A 14,604-nucleotide genomic window follows, 5' to 3' on the forward strand; every position below is an offset into this window, starting at 1 on the left:
GACCGACGGGCGACGGTGGAGACGAGGGAGCTGAGAGACGGGGTGGAGCCGCTGGGTCGGAGGGCCGAGGCGGAGTCCAGGACTCAGAGGCTGGAGGCGAAGATGAGGGATCCTCCAACCATGACACCGATGGAGACTGGCAGACCTGCGGCGAACCCACCGCACAGATGGTGGGCTGAGGGTGAGCAGAGGGGCTGCCAGGAGACAGCGGTGGCGGGACTGAGGCCACAGAAACAATAGACAGAGGGAGGGTGGGTGGGAAATGCAGGCAGTCAGGTAATTTAGATGGTGGAAGAAGAGCAGGCATGTCTTCATATATATCTTCAAAGACATTAGTCAAATCTTGTTCCAGAAAAATTTGTCCCAGATCCAGGCGTTGCTCACCCTCAGCGGTGGTGCAGTGGGCGATGCTGTCCTCAGCACCTTCACGCCCATCAGGAACGTCCACCGTCGCAGGCTCTGTGGCCGGCTCTCGCACCTGGTCAGACGCAAATTCCTCCAGCTCCGTGGTGATCTCTCGCTCTGTCGCTCCGATGGGCGATGGCTCCTGGGTTGCGCTGGTAGCGTGGGATCCGTCTGCGGTTGGCTCGGGCTCGTGCTCCGCATATCGGGGTGGTGGTTGGCTGGGTTCCGGGTCGTGCTGCGAGACGTCTGCGAGATGTGACTGGATGGGGTTGTAATCCTCCTCCGCTTCGTCCAGACAGAGTTCTGAACCCCAAGCACTCAGTAAGATGTTAATATATTGAGTTAGGGTCCAGCATGATTCACCTTTGGGCATGACGAAGCGGAGGTCATCATCCAGTCCACACCAAAATCCCTCCATAAGGCAGACGTCATCGCAGCTAGCAAGATGGCAAATGCTAATAAACTCCTCCACGTAGTCCTCAAGATCCCTGCCATCCTGGAAGATAAAGATAGTCTTCCCTCCCAGAATGGCATCTCCCCTCCTTGGGGGGACGTTGATGGAAGCGAGTTTCATGATGGAGAAACTGGTGTGAACACGACGGAAACAAAAGACTGGAAAAAACACGACAAACAAAACGGGGAGGAATACGCAAAAAAAACTGTGTAGGTCGGACGTTCTGTCATGCTCAGACGAAGCACACGAACAACGACGTAAATAAAAGAAAGGTATTTAATAAATCCAACAGGGAACACAGGAGACACAGGAACACAGGGTAGTAACATCAACGTCCGACAAGGCAAGAGGGGAAACACATGCTATATATACACACACACAGACTGATTACAAACAGGTGCAGACAATAAGGGAGAAACCAAAACACACAGAACTGCAGGGGAGATGCTGGGAGAAACCAACTAGAGAGTCCAGGGGTGTGACATTATGTACGTCACGTGACTTACTAGGCTGTTCCATGTCTCCGTTGTCTGTAAGTCAGCAATTAGATCACAAGTTTGAGTGGAGCATAAGCGGGCTAAAAGTGTCAAAGACACACGAGGTTCATCATGAACTCAGTTGTCACAAATGCCAAAAGTTTACACAGATCATGTCAACAAATCTCACGCTGTGTCACGTGTCGCAAGTAGTAGCAGATAAACGGACACAACAAAATGACCAATGACACGCCAAGTCAAACAGCTCAGATCTTCCAGTTGCCGCTTCCGTTTTAAAGGTGATCAATGATGAATGACAGCCACATCATCCAATAGAGTTCCAAAGGTAGGCGGTACCTAGAAACGCTAAAAGTGACAGAGAACAAAAAGAACATACACAAGAAAAACAGTGTGCGGATCGTAACACTCCCCCACTTAAGAATAGACTCTTTTGGAAAAACACAAAAAGTTTATACTCTTGAAAGAGCATCCGCTAAGACGTTGTCAACACCCCTCTTGCATCCAAATTGTAACTCTGCAGAAAGAGTGACCACCGCGTCAATCTCTGATTATGATTGTACAACTTTGAAAGAAATTTCAAAGGACTGTGATCTGTAAAAACTACCAAAGGTTGCACACTAGATCCAACATAAACCTCAAAATGTTGTAATGCAAAAATTAGAGCAAGCGTCTCCTTTTCAATGACTGAATAGTTTAACTGATTCTTGTTAAAATTCCTAGAGAAATAACTTACTGGATGAGCTATACCCTGCTCATCATCCTGTAATAAGACAGCACCAGCCCCGACATTACTTGCATCCACCTCAAGCTTAAATGGACGTTCTAAATCAGGAGCTGCAAGAACAGGTGAACTACTTAATAGTGTTTTCACACTCTCAAATGCATATTGGCATTCTGCATTCCACACAAAAGCAGTAGAAGGACTTAAAAGTGAAGTTAAAGGACTAACCACAGACGAGAAGTTTCTGCAAAAGCTGCGGTAATATCCAGCCATTCCGAGAAATCTTTGGAGTTCACGTCGAGTCGTGGGAACTGGAAACTTCGATATAGCCTCAACTTTCATTTGTACATCACGTGACTTACTAGGCTGTTCCATGTCTCCGTTGTCTGTAAGTCAGCAATTAGATCACAAGTTTGAGTGGAGCATAAGCGGGCTAAAAGTGTCAAAGACACACAAGGTTCATCATGAACTCAGGTGTCACAAATGCCAAAAGTTTACACAGATCATGTCAACAAATCTCACGCTAGTGTCGCAAGTAGTAGCAGATAAACGGACACAACAAAACAACCAATGACACGCCAAGTCAAACAGCTCAGATCTTCTAGTTGCTGCTTCCGTTTTAAAGGTGATCAATGATGAATGACAGCCACGTCAGCCAATAGAGTTCCAAAGGTAGGCAGTACCTAGAAACGCTAAAAGTGACAGAGAACAAAAAGAACATACACAAGAAAAAACAGTGTACGGTTCGTAACACTAAAGATTCTCCAGACTTGAAATGTAACTAGTATCCTCAAATCATAGTTTTGTTTTTGTTTTGGTTTATGGCTGTAAGATTATTTATTTACTTGTTTCATTTTCAGGTTTTAGCAACATTTTATTTATTGCACTGTATGGTCTTTACTCATGATTAATTTAACTCACACATGAACAACATGTCTGATTCATTGTCTTTTCTCTTTCTTTTTTCAGTCTGCGTAAATGCAGTATTACAGAGGAACAGTGTTTCATCCTGACTTCAGCTCTGAAATCAAACCCATCACACCTGAGAGAACTGAACCTGAACTGGAATAAACTAGGAGACTCTGGAGTGAAAAACCTCAGTGATCTACTGATGAACACACAATTCAAGCTGGAGAAACTACAGTTAGTATCATTACACTGTACAGCAGTTATAGTGTTATTAAAGTTCACTATTTACTTTGATAAAGTCACCATGAAATTAATAACTTAAATGACAGCAATCCAATTAATTGTTAATGGACCAAATTATATCCTGCCATACTTAAAAACCTGCAATACTTTTAACATGTCTTTAGGTAAATTGTAAATCAGAAACAGAATTTTAAACTAAATGTTCACATTTTTGATGTTATTTTTAAGTAGTTCTATAGTTGATCCTATATCTTAATATAGTTTGTTAATCTTTTTCTCATGTTCTTGTGTATGGTCATATAAAGTTTTTGGCAATGTTGTATTTATTACACTGTATGGTGTTAATACATGATGAATTTACTGACATGAACTTGACACTTGTCTGATTCATTGTCTTTTCTCTTTCTGTCTTCAGTCTGTGTAATTGCAGTATTACAGAGAAACAGTGTCTCATCCTGACTTCAGCTCTGAAATCAAACCCATCACACCTGAGAGAACTGAACCTGACAGGGAATAAACTAGGAGACTCTGGAGTGAAAAACCTCAGTGATCTACTGATGAACACACAATTCAAGCTGGAGAAACTAGAGTTAGTATCATTATACTGTGCAGCAGTGACAGTGAGATTAATTTACTGTTCAGTTTATTTTAAGTGTTTTGTGTGTGATGTGACTGTACACAAATTATTTTTGGCTCTTGTTCATTTTAATTAAAATGAGCTAAAGTAAGATGTTTTTGAGCATTGTGTAACAATTTCATTGTGTTCATTGTACCTAATATATTTAAAATTGAAACTGATTTAATTTATTTGTGTTGAAACTACATTAATATTGTTTTTGTTGACGCAACTAACTGAGCAGTGGATTTGTAGTTCACAGCATGATTTGCAAGGAACTGCATGATTGTAAATTTAGGAATGAAATGTGATTTTTATGTGTTTTTCTGTAAAGGGAAATACATGTTAGTGTTTAATGTTCAGTTATGATGGACAGTTTCTGTAATGTTGTTGAATTTTGTGGTTCCCATTATGCAGAAGAGTGACGTTTGTGTTTAGACTGTGACTCTTGAGTAATAGATATTCAAATGTCAGTACTGACACCAGTTTTTTCATATTCATTATTGTGTATAATTATGAGTGAAACTGCTTGTTTAATATGATAATAATAATTAGGCCTCAGTGAATAAATAAATAAATAAGTATATAGTTATTTGTTCCCACAAGATTTTGTTTAACAGATGTAGTTGAGCTGAACCCAAACTAGTGTAGATTAATTTAATGTAAACCAGCTAAATTGTGTTGACCCAACTAAGCAATTTTCATTTGAATGAAATGAATTAAATTGTAAAAACATTCTTTAGTAAAATTAAATAAGCATAACTAATTTATTTTTGACTGTATGACATTTACTTATGATGTATTTATTCACACATAAACTTTACATGGATCTGATTCATTGTCTTTTCTCTTTCTGTCTTCAGTCTGTGTGATTGCAGTATTACAGAGAAACAGTGTCTCATCCTGACTTCAGCTCTGAAATCAAACCCATCACACATGAGAAAACTGTACCTAAACAATAATGAAATAAAAAACACAGGAGTGAATCACTTATGTGACGTACTGAAGGATTCACACTGTAAACTGGAGAGACTGAGGTCAGTAACATTCACATTTGTGAAAACTTCTTAACCTTAATGATTTGTTTGTAAGATGATCTTCCTCTGTTTGTCTCTTTCTAGTCTTCGTAACTGTGGCATTACAGATGTTTCGTCTTTAACTCAGTCTTTGACAAACACAAAAGCACTGCAGTTTCTAAAAGAGCTTGATCTGAGAAACAATATAATTGGAGACTCAAAGCAGCAGCTCATTGATGTGCTACGAGACTCAAACTGTAAACTGAGGTGAGTAAACTTCACTTTCTGATATTAAAGAGATTCATTTACCTCTAATATGTGAACAAATATATACTTTCAAATATTTGTGAAAAAAGTTTAACAAATTATCATCAGGCTTTATTTCAAAGGGTTTGTGTCAGAATGAAATGTAAAGTTGATAAAAATGTTGAACACAAAGGAGGAAAGAGAACAAAAGCACACTGTCAGAGCTTTATACAACAACACCTGCTTTATTAATGACATCAGTAATAGTGAATCATTACAGTTTGAAATAGATTTGGTCAGATTGTAGGAAAACGCTGGTAAAATCAGTGCAGATTCCAGCTTCAGCTCACAGCCGTCCAGCATCACATGATCAATACAGATATAAATGAATTGTAAATTGATTATTGAATTGTTTAATTAGGTTTATACATAATTTCCATGACAGAGTTGAAGATAAATCCTTTCATACTGAAGCTGCCAGTTTCAAATGATTATTAAACAGCAGCACAAACTATGCAAAAGCGTCAGTCCTTCCAGTGACTCAGTGTCTGAATTCACTCACTCGTTTTCATTCACTCCTTCAACTGAACTGTATTAGTGGTCTAATGTAGGGAATAGTGAATGAGGGTATTTGGATTCAGTTAAACACTTCTCATCAATTAACAACAACTTTAACAACAAGACACACTTCTAACAATGTATCCACAAGTCTACTATTAACAGGAATCTCCTCCGGTTTGGTTTGACAGTAAATACAGTCAGTAACTGAGACACAAGCTAATAGCAGTTGTGTTTGAATGAATCGAGTGAGAGCGCGGTGGTGTGATACGAGAGAAGTAAAAGAAACGCCGGACTCAAATACCCGTATGACTGTGTGTTATTCTGCGTTGCTAATGACAACGGTTGTTATCAGGGAATAACACACCTCAGAATGTCACGACTGACCAATCAGAATCGAGTATTCCAGGAGCTGTGCAATAATTTCAGTTATTTACTGAGACCAATACAAACATGTTTAAACTAGAGGACAAACAGCTTTAACTAGTGGAACATTTCACTGAAAGGTTTTTGTTTTAAGGCAAAATCACATTTGTATTTGTTCCATGTCATTTATTATATTTGGTGTAAACTCATTAGTATGTGTTTCACTTTATTTTGACTCAATAGAGACACGGATTGGAATTCATGTTCTAAATGTATTATATTTAAAACACAAATACTGTTTTATAAATATGTATTCAAATCAGGTAGAGTCAGTAATTAATCTGATTACAGGATTTTAATGTAAGTTTTTACTCAAAAAAATATAGTAAGTAATCTGTAGTTTGTTCCACTGAACTCTGATCATCTTCTCTTCTGTTCCACAGTGTAGATACAGATCCATCACCTGAAGTCCCTGATAGAGTTCAATCACAAGAAATACCTGGAGTTCAATCAACAAAAGACGATATGCTGTAAATCATAATTTGAAGTGGTCTTGAGAGGAGCAGTAAACATCAGGTGAGGATCCACAGAAGAGCTTCACTACTGTGTCTATGAGGAGAAAGAAATGTGTGATAAATGTGTGAATGTGATCCATACAGGTGAAGAGACTCAGACTTTACAATCAAATAATGCAGCATGTGTGTTAGAAACATGTGATATTGAATGATTAATGTTGCTTTAGTATTCAAGTGATCATTTTGTTTAATTTAAAGCTGGAACAGAGGAGGAAGAAGCTCAGATGAGTCTGTCTGGCTCTTCAGTTTAATAATATTTGTATTAAAATCATCCATAATGATTTAGATGTTTAAATGTGATTTGTCAAGTGCAACACTTTAATGTTTCAAAATGTATAAAGCAAATCTACGATGTGAAATTTCCATGTTACTTAAAGCATTTTCATGATCTCTCTTATTTTATAATGCTGTTCTATTTAATTTTATACTATGTTCTGTTAATATACATTTGTTCACAAATTTGAATTACAACAAACAAAGCAGAAACACAATGTAAATAAAAGATGGATTGTTTTTTTAAAACAGATTTTTGTGCTGACTTTCATACATAAAGTATGAACTCACTTGTGTAAATAAAATGTATTTTTTTGACAGTAAATGTTGTAATGGTGATTTCTTTTACTATTATTCTGAAAAATGATGGTATGGTGATTACTATTATTCTATGTGTCTTTTCTTTTTAAGATTTTAAAATAAAAGTTTTTCTTTGTCATCAAGTGTTTGTTTTCCTACATTTTTACTTTTAGTTTTACAAATGAGGACAATCTTTGAAGAATAAACAAAAACAGTTTTGGTCATAATATTAAAGTAACATTTAAATTGGATAATATTCAGATGTTTAATCTTTGAAGTGTAGTGTGAAGTATTTGAAAGTGTGTCTGTCATGTCGAGGGAGTTTTTAGAAAGACAATTCCAACCCTGAACACAGAGTGTAGCAGCTCCAGTAAAATGATTCATGAATTCCAGTAGATTTTTTTCTTTCTAGGGTCTTTAGACAAGACTGTTCAATCTCACCGCTGCTCATCTGCTCATCACACAGGTTCATTGTTGTTATGTAAATATGAATTTCTTTCAAGGTATCACTGTTTTTGGAAATGAACAAAAAAAAAAAAAAAAAATGTTAATTGGCCAATGACTACACAATAAAAAAAAAATATCTGAGATATCTGGTCTCAATCTTAATATTAGCAAATGTGAGTGATTTCCACTGAAGAGTGTTAACTTTGAGGAAATTGAAGGAATCCCTTGTTAAGGAGGAGGTCACACACCGTGGAGTAAAACTTTGTAAAGATCATTTGTTTCTCTTCAATTTCATGCCATTCTCAACAGTGCAAAAAGCACTTTTAAAATAAATGGATTAAAACAGTTCATTAAAAGTAGTAGTTCCATGTGGAGTATTTTCTCTAACCATTTATTTAAACAGCTTGGTGGTGTCCGTTTTCTTTTTCTTAGATGCATTTTTGATAACAAAATACTCTCAAATGATCTGATTTTGTGTTGTTTTATTTTTAAACAACTCCTCACTCCTTTTTATTTGGAATAAATGTCACACAAACAAATAAATAAATTTTTTTTTAGGCATTGGTTTGGGACGGTCAGCTGTTGAATAATGGTTGAATTAATGAGCTCTGTCTTAAATGTAAGTGCCATATTTCAGCTCTATAATATTGTATTGTCATGAACTCTGACTCTGTCAAAATACTTTCTCTGCTCAGAAATCAGGGCACTTGGTGTAAGACTGTAGGAAGTAAGGTCTCCAAATATTTGTTTTTAGATCAATTTGATTTAATTAATGAAAAGTGCAGGAACCAATCAGTTAGATCTCTCTTTGTTAATGTTTCTTCTCCTCTGATTTTTTTTTTGTTTCCCTTTTTGTGTGGAACATTTTTGGAAAGTTCAAATATGTTTCCCTCATTTTGTGTGGAACATTTTTGTGGAAAAGTTTTTAGTCATTACTGTATAACAAATCAAACTAGAATCATTTAAAAAACAGGGAACCGCTAAAATATCTTGTGAAAGACTGGATATCGATTACAATTTTTTAAGGGCTCCCTCTGCTGGCGTGGCATTACATTACTGTATAACAAATCAAACTAGAGTCATTTAAAATAAAATATCTTGTTAAAGAATGGATATTGATTACAATTTTTTTTTGTTGTAATTGTGACAGAGAGTCTATTTGTGCATTTATTATCTGAAAGTCACCTGTTCATCTTTATTTTGAAATTCAATGCACACTTTTTTTTTTTTTTTAGAGAGAGAGAGAAAAAAAGCATGGTGAACTCAAAAGAATCATCTCTCTATATGTGACCCGAAACCACAAAACCAGTCAAAAGGGTCACATTTTTTAGGATTTGAAAATTGAGAGAGAGATGATAGGGCACGGTATGTCAAAATTTGATTTATTGCCCCTCATAAAAATTCCCCCTCATCCACCCGAACTGGACATGTGTTTGTACATCTGTTTATTCACCTCAGTAATTCAAAGGAATTTATGACTGTTATCTTATTGTTTGGGAAAGTGTTTTTGTGAAGCGGGCCATTGAAAACTGTTCAAAACTATGTGCTTTAAACTTTAAATTGTGAAACAATGTACGGTTGGTAAAATGGGATCAAGGGGTAGTTTTTATTAAAGTTTTTCACATACAATAGAAACACTGTGACGACTGTTTTCCCAAAAACAGTAAAACAAGTCAAGAGGAGCATTTATATATTGTTAAACAATTTTGGTGATATATTTAAATCAAAAATGTATCAAACACGATCGTTAAGCAGTAACAAAAAGCAGTCAGACACGTCTGTGTAAAACAAAAGCATACAATAGTTGTCAAAATCTTGTAACATTACATTTTTAAGAAAAAGGTAGAGTTTTTTTTTTTTTTTTTGATACAAGAGTTAAAGATAAAAGAAAAGAAAAGAAAAAAAGTGTTGAGCATCTTACGTTGATCTAAAACAAAAAAGTATCAGATGCCATCATTAAGCAACAGCATAAGATACTTGTCAAAATCTATGTTGTAGTCTAGCATTACAATTTTAAAAAGGTAGTGTTTGTTACAAGTTAGAAAATAAAAAGTGTTGAACATCTTACGCTGATCTAAAACAAAACAAAAAAAAAACACATCTTGTAAAATAGCATACGGTAGTTGTCAAAAATGTTGCACTTTTAAAAAGGTACAAGGATACAAGAGTTAAAGTAAAAGAAAAGAAAAAGAGTCAAACATCTTACGCTGTTCCGTAAAAACACATCCTCTCTCCTTGCTGCCGAACTCAAAATGAAGTTACGGGATGCAGCGATCAAACCCGCCCCCCTAACACAACCATAACACCGTAAGTAGAGACCGACACAAAGATTCAAATGTATGATAAAAGAATTAAACAAAATAAACTTTTCAAAATATAAAAATACTTTTATTAAACTGTCACCCGTCCCCCAGCGGAACGCCTAAGTTTACTTCACCATATTATAAAATAGACCCTAATCTAATCATGACAAAACTGTATATCGTTGGAAAGGTCTAAGACTCCTAACTATTTTTTCAAACTATTATTTGAAAAAAGTGTCAGGGCTTTGGTCTCAAATAAATACATTTAATATTTTTGTACGGTTACATCATACTTGTCAGCGATCTCGTGGGATTGGCGTCAGATACATTTTATATTAATAAACATTAACTTCATATACCAGTCTGTCAAAAATAAATAAATAAAAAATAATAATAATAATAATAATAATAATAATTCTGTTCATATAAAATAACTTGAAAAAAGTGTCAGGGCTTTGGTGTCAAATATGTACATTTAATATTTTTGTACGGTTATATCCAGGGGCGGATCTAGAAAATAATTTTTAGGGTGGCAAAGGGGTGGCATGGGGTCTATGAGGGGTGACAACACCAAAGCAAGCCCCCATGCACAGTTTTAGGGGATTTATAGTCTGACATACACAGCTGTGTTCACAAATATTGCATTACCATTAGGTAATCATCTATACTGTTTAAAATAAAAAATAAATAACATTTAAATATCCATCATGGCACCAAGTCAATACACAACATAAAAAACTTCAACAAGTTTTAAATATACATCAACAATTTAAATACACAGATGACTTTCCTGCCAGTGAACACTCATGAGATCAATAACACTATTACAAAAAAAGATACAGGTGTATAAATCAGCAATTAACTTTTGGGAAAAAAATGATTTTCATTTTACCACTGTAAAGTAATCTTGCAGTAGATAAAAAGCACTAAAGTTCAAATACCAAAGAATTGTATATGAACTTGATATGCCACAATACAGTCCGGAAAAAAAAAAATAATAATAATAATAATGATAATTTAGCATCCTCTGCACATTTGGCCAAATTTCATTACAGTATACAGTACTATAGTAGTTTCATGGTCTCCTGACACAAGACTATATCTCTAGGCAGTCATTTCTCAGTTCTGCAAAAATGCAGCAGCCTACACATAAAATGCCTACTGTAAAAAAAAATATATGGTTACAAATCAAAATTTGACAGTCAAACATTTGAAGCTGTACATGTGCTACAGTTTATTTTATTGTATATAGAGGCAGTAGCTGAAATTTCCATAATCTGATGTACTGGTTAACTAGTTGGGTTCAAGTCAATTGAAAAGCAGTCCGAGCAAAGAAAACCAAACCTCTGGTCCGAGAAGTTGAGGACCCATTTTTGATTTAACACACTACTGTTTGTCTGTATCTTAGCAAACTTTAAAGTCATGATTAAAGTTAATTTATCGGTCCTGGAATTATAGTGTCCTAGGTTTTAGAATGTGAGTTTAGCTCCAGCCCCATTGATATAGTAAATGTATAAATTCAAAGGTGGGGGTAAAGGAGTAGGAGTATCTTGGTGAATGGGACCTTAAGAGCAGAAAATGCACCTCTTTTATTTCTGATTGTGGCTGTGTGTGTTTTGGGTTTTATATGACTTTTTTTTTCTTGGATGAAAATGAGGCTGTGAGGGATAAACCTAGTCTTTACAATGACACACACTGTGTATAAAGCCCTACATATACTTTCCATAAGTCACAGCAAACTCACACCTGTTTTATTTTTGAATGCATTTATAGTTACATTAATTACAATAAATTACATTATATAAAGAAAATTTGATGATGTGCCATTGATTTATTATAAAATCATGCACACCCAAGGTGGTTTTTGGACCCATTAAAACTATTGCTGCAAAGATGTTAGAAAAATTATTTTTCTTTGAAGCTAGAAACTGCCACCATGTTTAAAAATAATAATAATTTTAATACAGCAAAAACTAATCAACTAATGTAAGTAAAACATTCTCAAGCTTACTGAAGGCAAGTAAACACTCCAAGTAGGCCTATTACTTACAAACAAAAGGATAAATAAATATATTAATCAAAAATACAAATGAAATAATATTTTTTTAAAAAAGAAGAATCTTTTTTAAAAATAGATTTTTTTATTATTATTTTTATTTATTATTATTTTATTTTATTTTATTTTATTTTAGGTAGGTCTATCTAAAGGCTATTACAGAAATAGACTTCTACAGATATTTCTTAATAAATGTTAAAATAAAACACTGCAAAATCTTCACTGTATACATTAAAGACGATTCTTATTAAAGTTAATAAGTGATTCAGTCAAGAAAAGTGAGTGATTTTCTTTTTTTTTTGTTGTTTGATTAATATTTATGACGCGGTCGGCGGCTGCAGGTTTACGCTGCTGTCACTTTAAGATCTGACGCACAGATCAAATATTTTGACGCATCAGTATTTCTCCCAACTGTTCAGGTTTACTTAAGATGAAACCGACTTCATTTACATGAATAGTCTCTAAGACGAGCATATGTGTAGCAGTAACAGACACTATTAGAAGCGAAAGAGAACTCGACATTCACACACTGACTGAGAGGCGCGTTCTGTGAGCGCGCTTTGAGTGTGTGCGCGCATAAACCCGTCGCTTTCAAGTAGCTACTGGACAAGACTTAAAAACACATGCAACTACTGAATATCACTTTCGTGATAATGCATCAAGTCAGTGACATTTCCGTCAACTGTCTCTGGACTCGGATGGACTCGGCATATTTTCAGAGTCCGAAAGGCTCGAGTCCGAGTAAAAATGCATCCGAGTCCGAGTACCCCAACCCTAGTACTGGTACTGTAGACTGTAAATGTACTGTATGTTTAAGTATAAATTCCCGTGTTGATTCGTTCAGCCCTCTCCTCTCCGTTGTAAGGATGCATATGGAGATAAAATAATGCCATAAAGATTTGCATGTGAAGAGCATGTGTTGTGCAAGTGTACATAAGACTGTAAGCGTAAATTAAATTTGCATGCGCAAGAGAAGCTTTGTAAAAGTGTAAATCGCGTTTCAAGCGTAAGGAAAAACAGATTTGCAGCATTTTACTGTTACTCGTAAGTGTAATTCATGTGTTGTGAAACTGCAGCTTTATGCTTTCGCAAAATAAATACGATCTGCATTCTTCCGACTTCCATTTCTCCGCGCTTACACATTTGGCACGTTCTTTTCGCTAAAATACGGTCAAAAGCACTGCAAGCCTGTGAACAGTGAGTTGCACACGAAAACAACAGTTTGCAAAACAGATTGACTGCGTAGGACCAATATGTATGTGAAAAAACAGACTGTTGCAAATGTCTAAATGACTTGTTGTGTATGAAGGACACAAAGTTGCCGAAATAATCCGATACGTACAGCTCCGTCTTTCTTTTTTCTGCGCTTACACTTTTGGCACGATTCTCTCACTCACTGGGTTTTGCAAGCGTGAGGGGGAGGGCGGGGCCACCACCTTTTTCTAGCCAATCAAATCAGACTCTCGCGGACTCCATTTACTCTTATCTGATTGGTTCAATGAACACATCACACGCCAAAACATTTATCTTCATTTAGTTCTCGCTGTCGCTCGCTTCCGGTGGAATGGTACATTTAATGTACATGTACATTAAAATAAATAAATAAACAACAACGTAATTAAAACATGATACTTTATAAGTTGTGTACCATTAGACTAGACTATGTGTTCATCCTGAGTTGTTAGCTGGTGTTAACATTATTGGATTGGTTTGGCTTTACATTGAAATGCATATATCATATAATATAGCCTAATATATAGCTGATGTTAAACATTACGTGGCAATGCTCAACAATAGTATCAGAGTGCTATACTTTTGATAAAACCTTTTTACTGTAACAATAAAGCTACATAAATCTGAATTTGACGATTTTCCAGACCATGTCTCTGTTTACTGTATTTAACACTCAATTGTAAAAACAATTGTAAAATCCCCTTAAATTATAATATGTTAAAGTGAAAAAAAAAATGTTATATTCACAATATTGAACCAAATTTTAGTTAAAAAATTTGAGTCGTCCCTGATCAGTAGACAGGTGAAATTATGCATGTTATTATAAATGACAAATTATGCTGCTAGTGCAGATACTAGGCCATGTTTAACACTAGCACCGCTAGGGGTCGCTGTACACCTAAAAACCTCCAGCGGGTAAATTCTACCCAAGCACGACTACCGTTTTTATACGCCTAAAGAACATTTTATTTCAGTGTATTATGCCACTGTTTTCATAAAGAAACATCTAAATATGAGATCACAGTCAGATGAGCCGTCAGATGCTGACTAATGGCATTTAGTGCTTCTATGCTCTTCAGCATTCATAAATCACATTCTTTTACTAATTTTGACTTTATTTTTGAATCTCAACTGCTAATTCAGTGAGTAAAAGGCGCTGCCTAGCAATCTAGTTACAATTAATACATAAGTAGCAAGATAATGACAGCACGAAAATATAGGCACAATATAAATGCCACGTTTTTGATCTTTTTTTTTTTCTAAACCATTTTTAGAGGATTGTAAATTACACCATTTTAGTAAAAGTCAGTGACTGGGAGACTTTAATGTTTTATTCAAAGTCTGTTATGTAGGCTACATTTAAAAAACAGCCACGGGTAAAATATA

At 35.5% G+C, this 14,604-nt stretch overlaps 1 protein-coding gene across 3 annotated transcripts in view; it reads left to right on the forward strand.

The window, feature by feature from the left end:
* LOC127161391 (ribonuclease inhibitor-like) overlaps positions 1-6,657 on the forward strand; it is a 32,657-nt gene extending 26,000 nt beyond the window's left edge. The window contains exons 5-9 of one of the 3 annotated variants that reach the window (XM_051104155.1): positions 3,047-3,220; positions 3,645-3,818; positions 4,709-4,882; positions 4,967-5,128; positions 6,475-6,657. In XM_051104155.1, the coding sequence (XP_050960112.1) occupies positions 3,047-3,220; positions 3,645-3,818; positions 4,709-4,882; positions 4,967-5,128; positions 6,475-6,565 (775 nt within the window). In that variant the 3' untranslated portion in view covers positions 6,566-6,657. The remainder of the gene's footprint in view (positions 1-3,046; positions 3,221-3,644; positions 3,819-4,708; positions 4,883-4,966; positions 5,129-6,474) is intronic. The other 2 variants (XM_051104157.1, XM_051104156.1) reach the window with 2 other exon arrangements.
* Positions 6,658-14,604: the final 7,947 nt, after the last annotated feature.

The sequence above is a fragment of the Labeo rohita genome, unplaced genomic scaffold, assembly GCF_022985175.1.
Source record: "Labeo rohita strain BAU-BD-2019 unplaced genomic scaffold, IGBB_LRoh.1.0 scaffold_632, whole genome shotgun sequence".
NCBI lineage: Eukaryota > Metazoa > Chordata > Actinopteri > Cypriniformes > Cyprinidae > Labeo > Labeo rohita.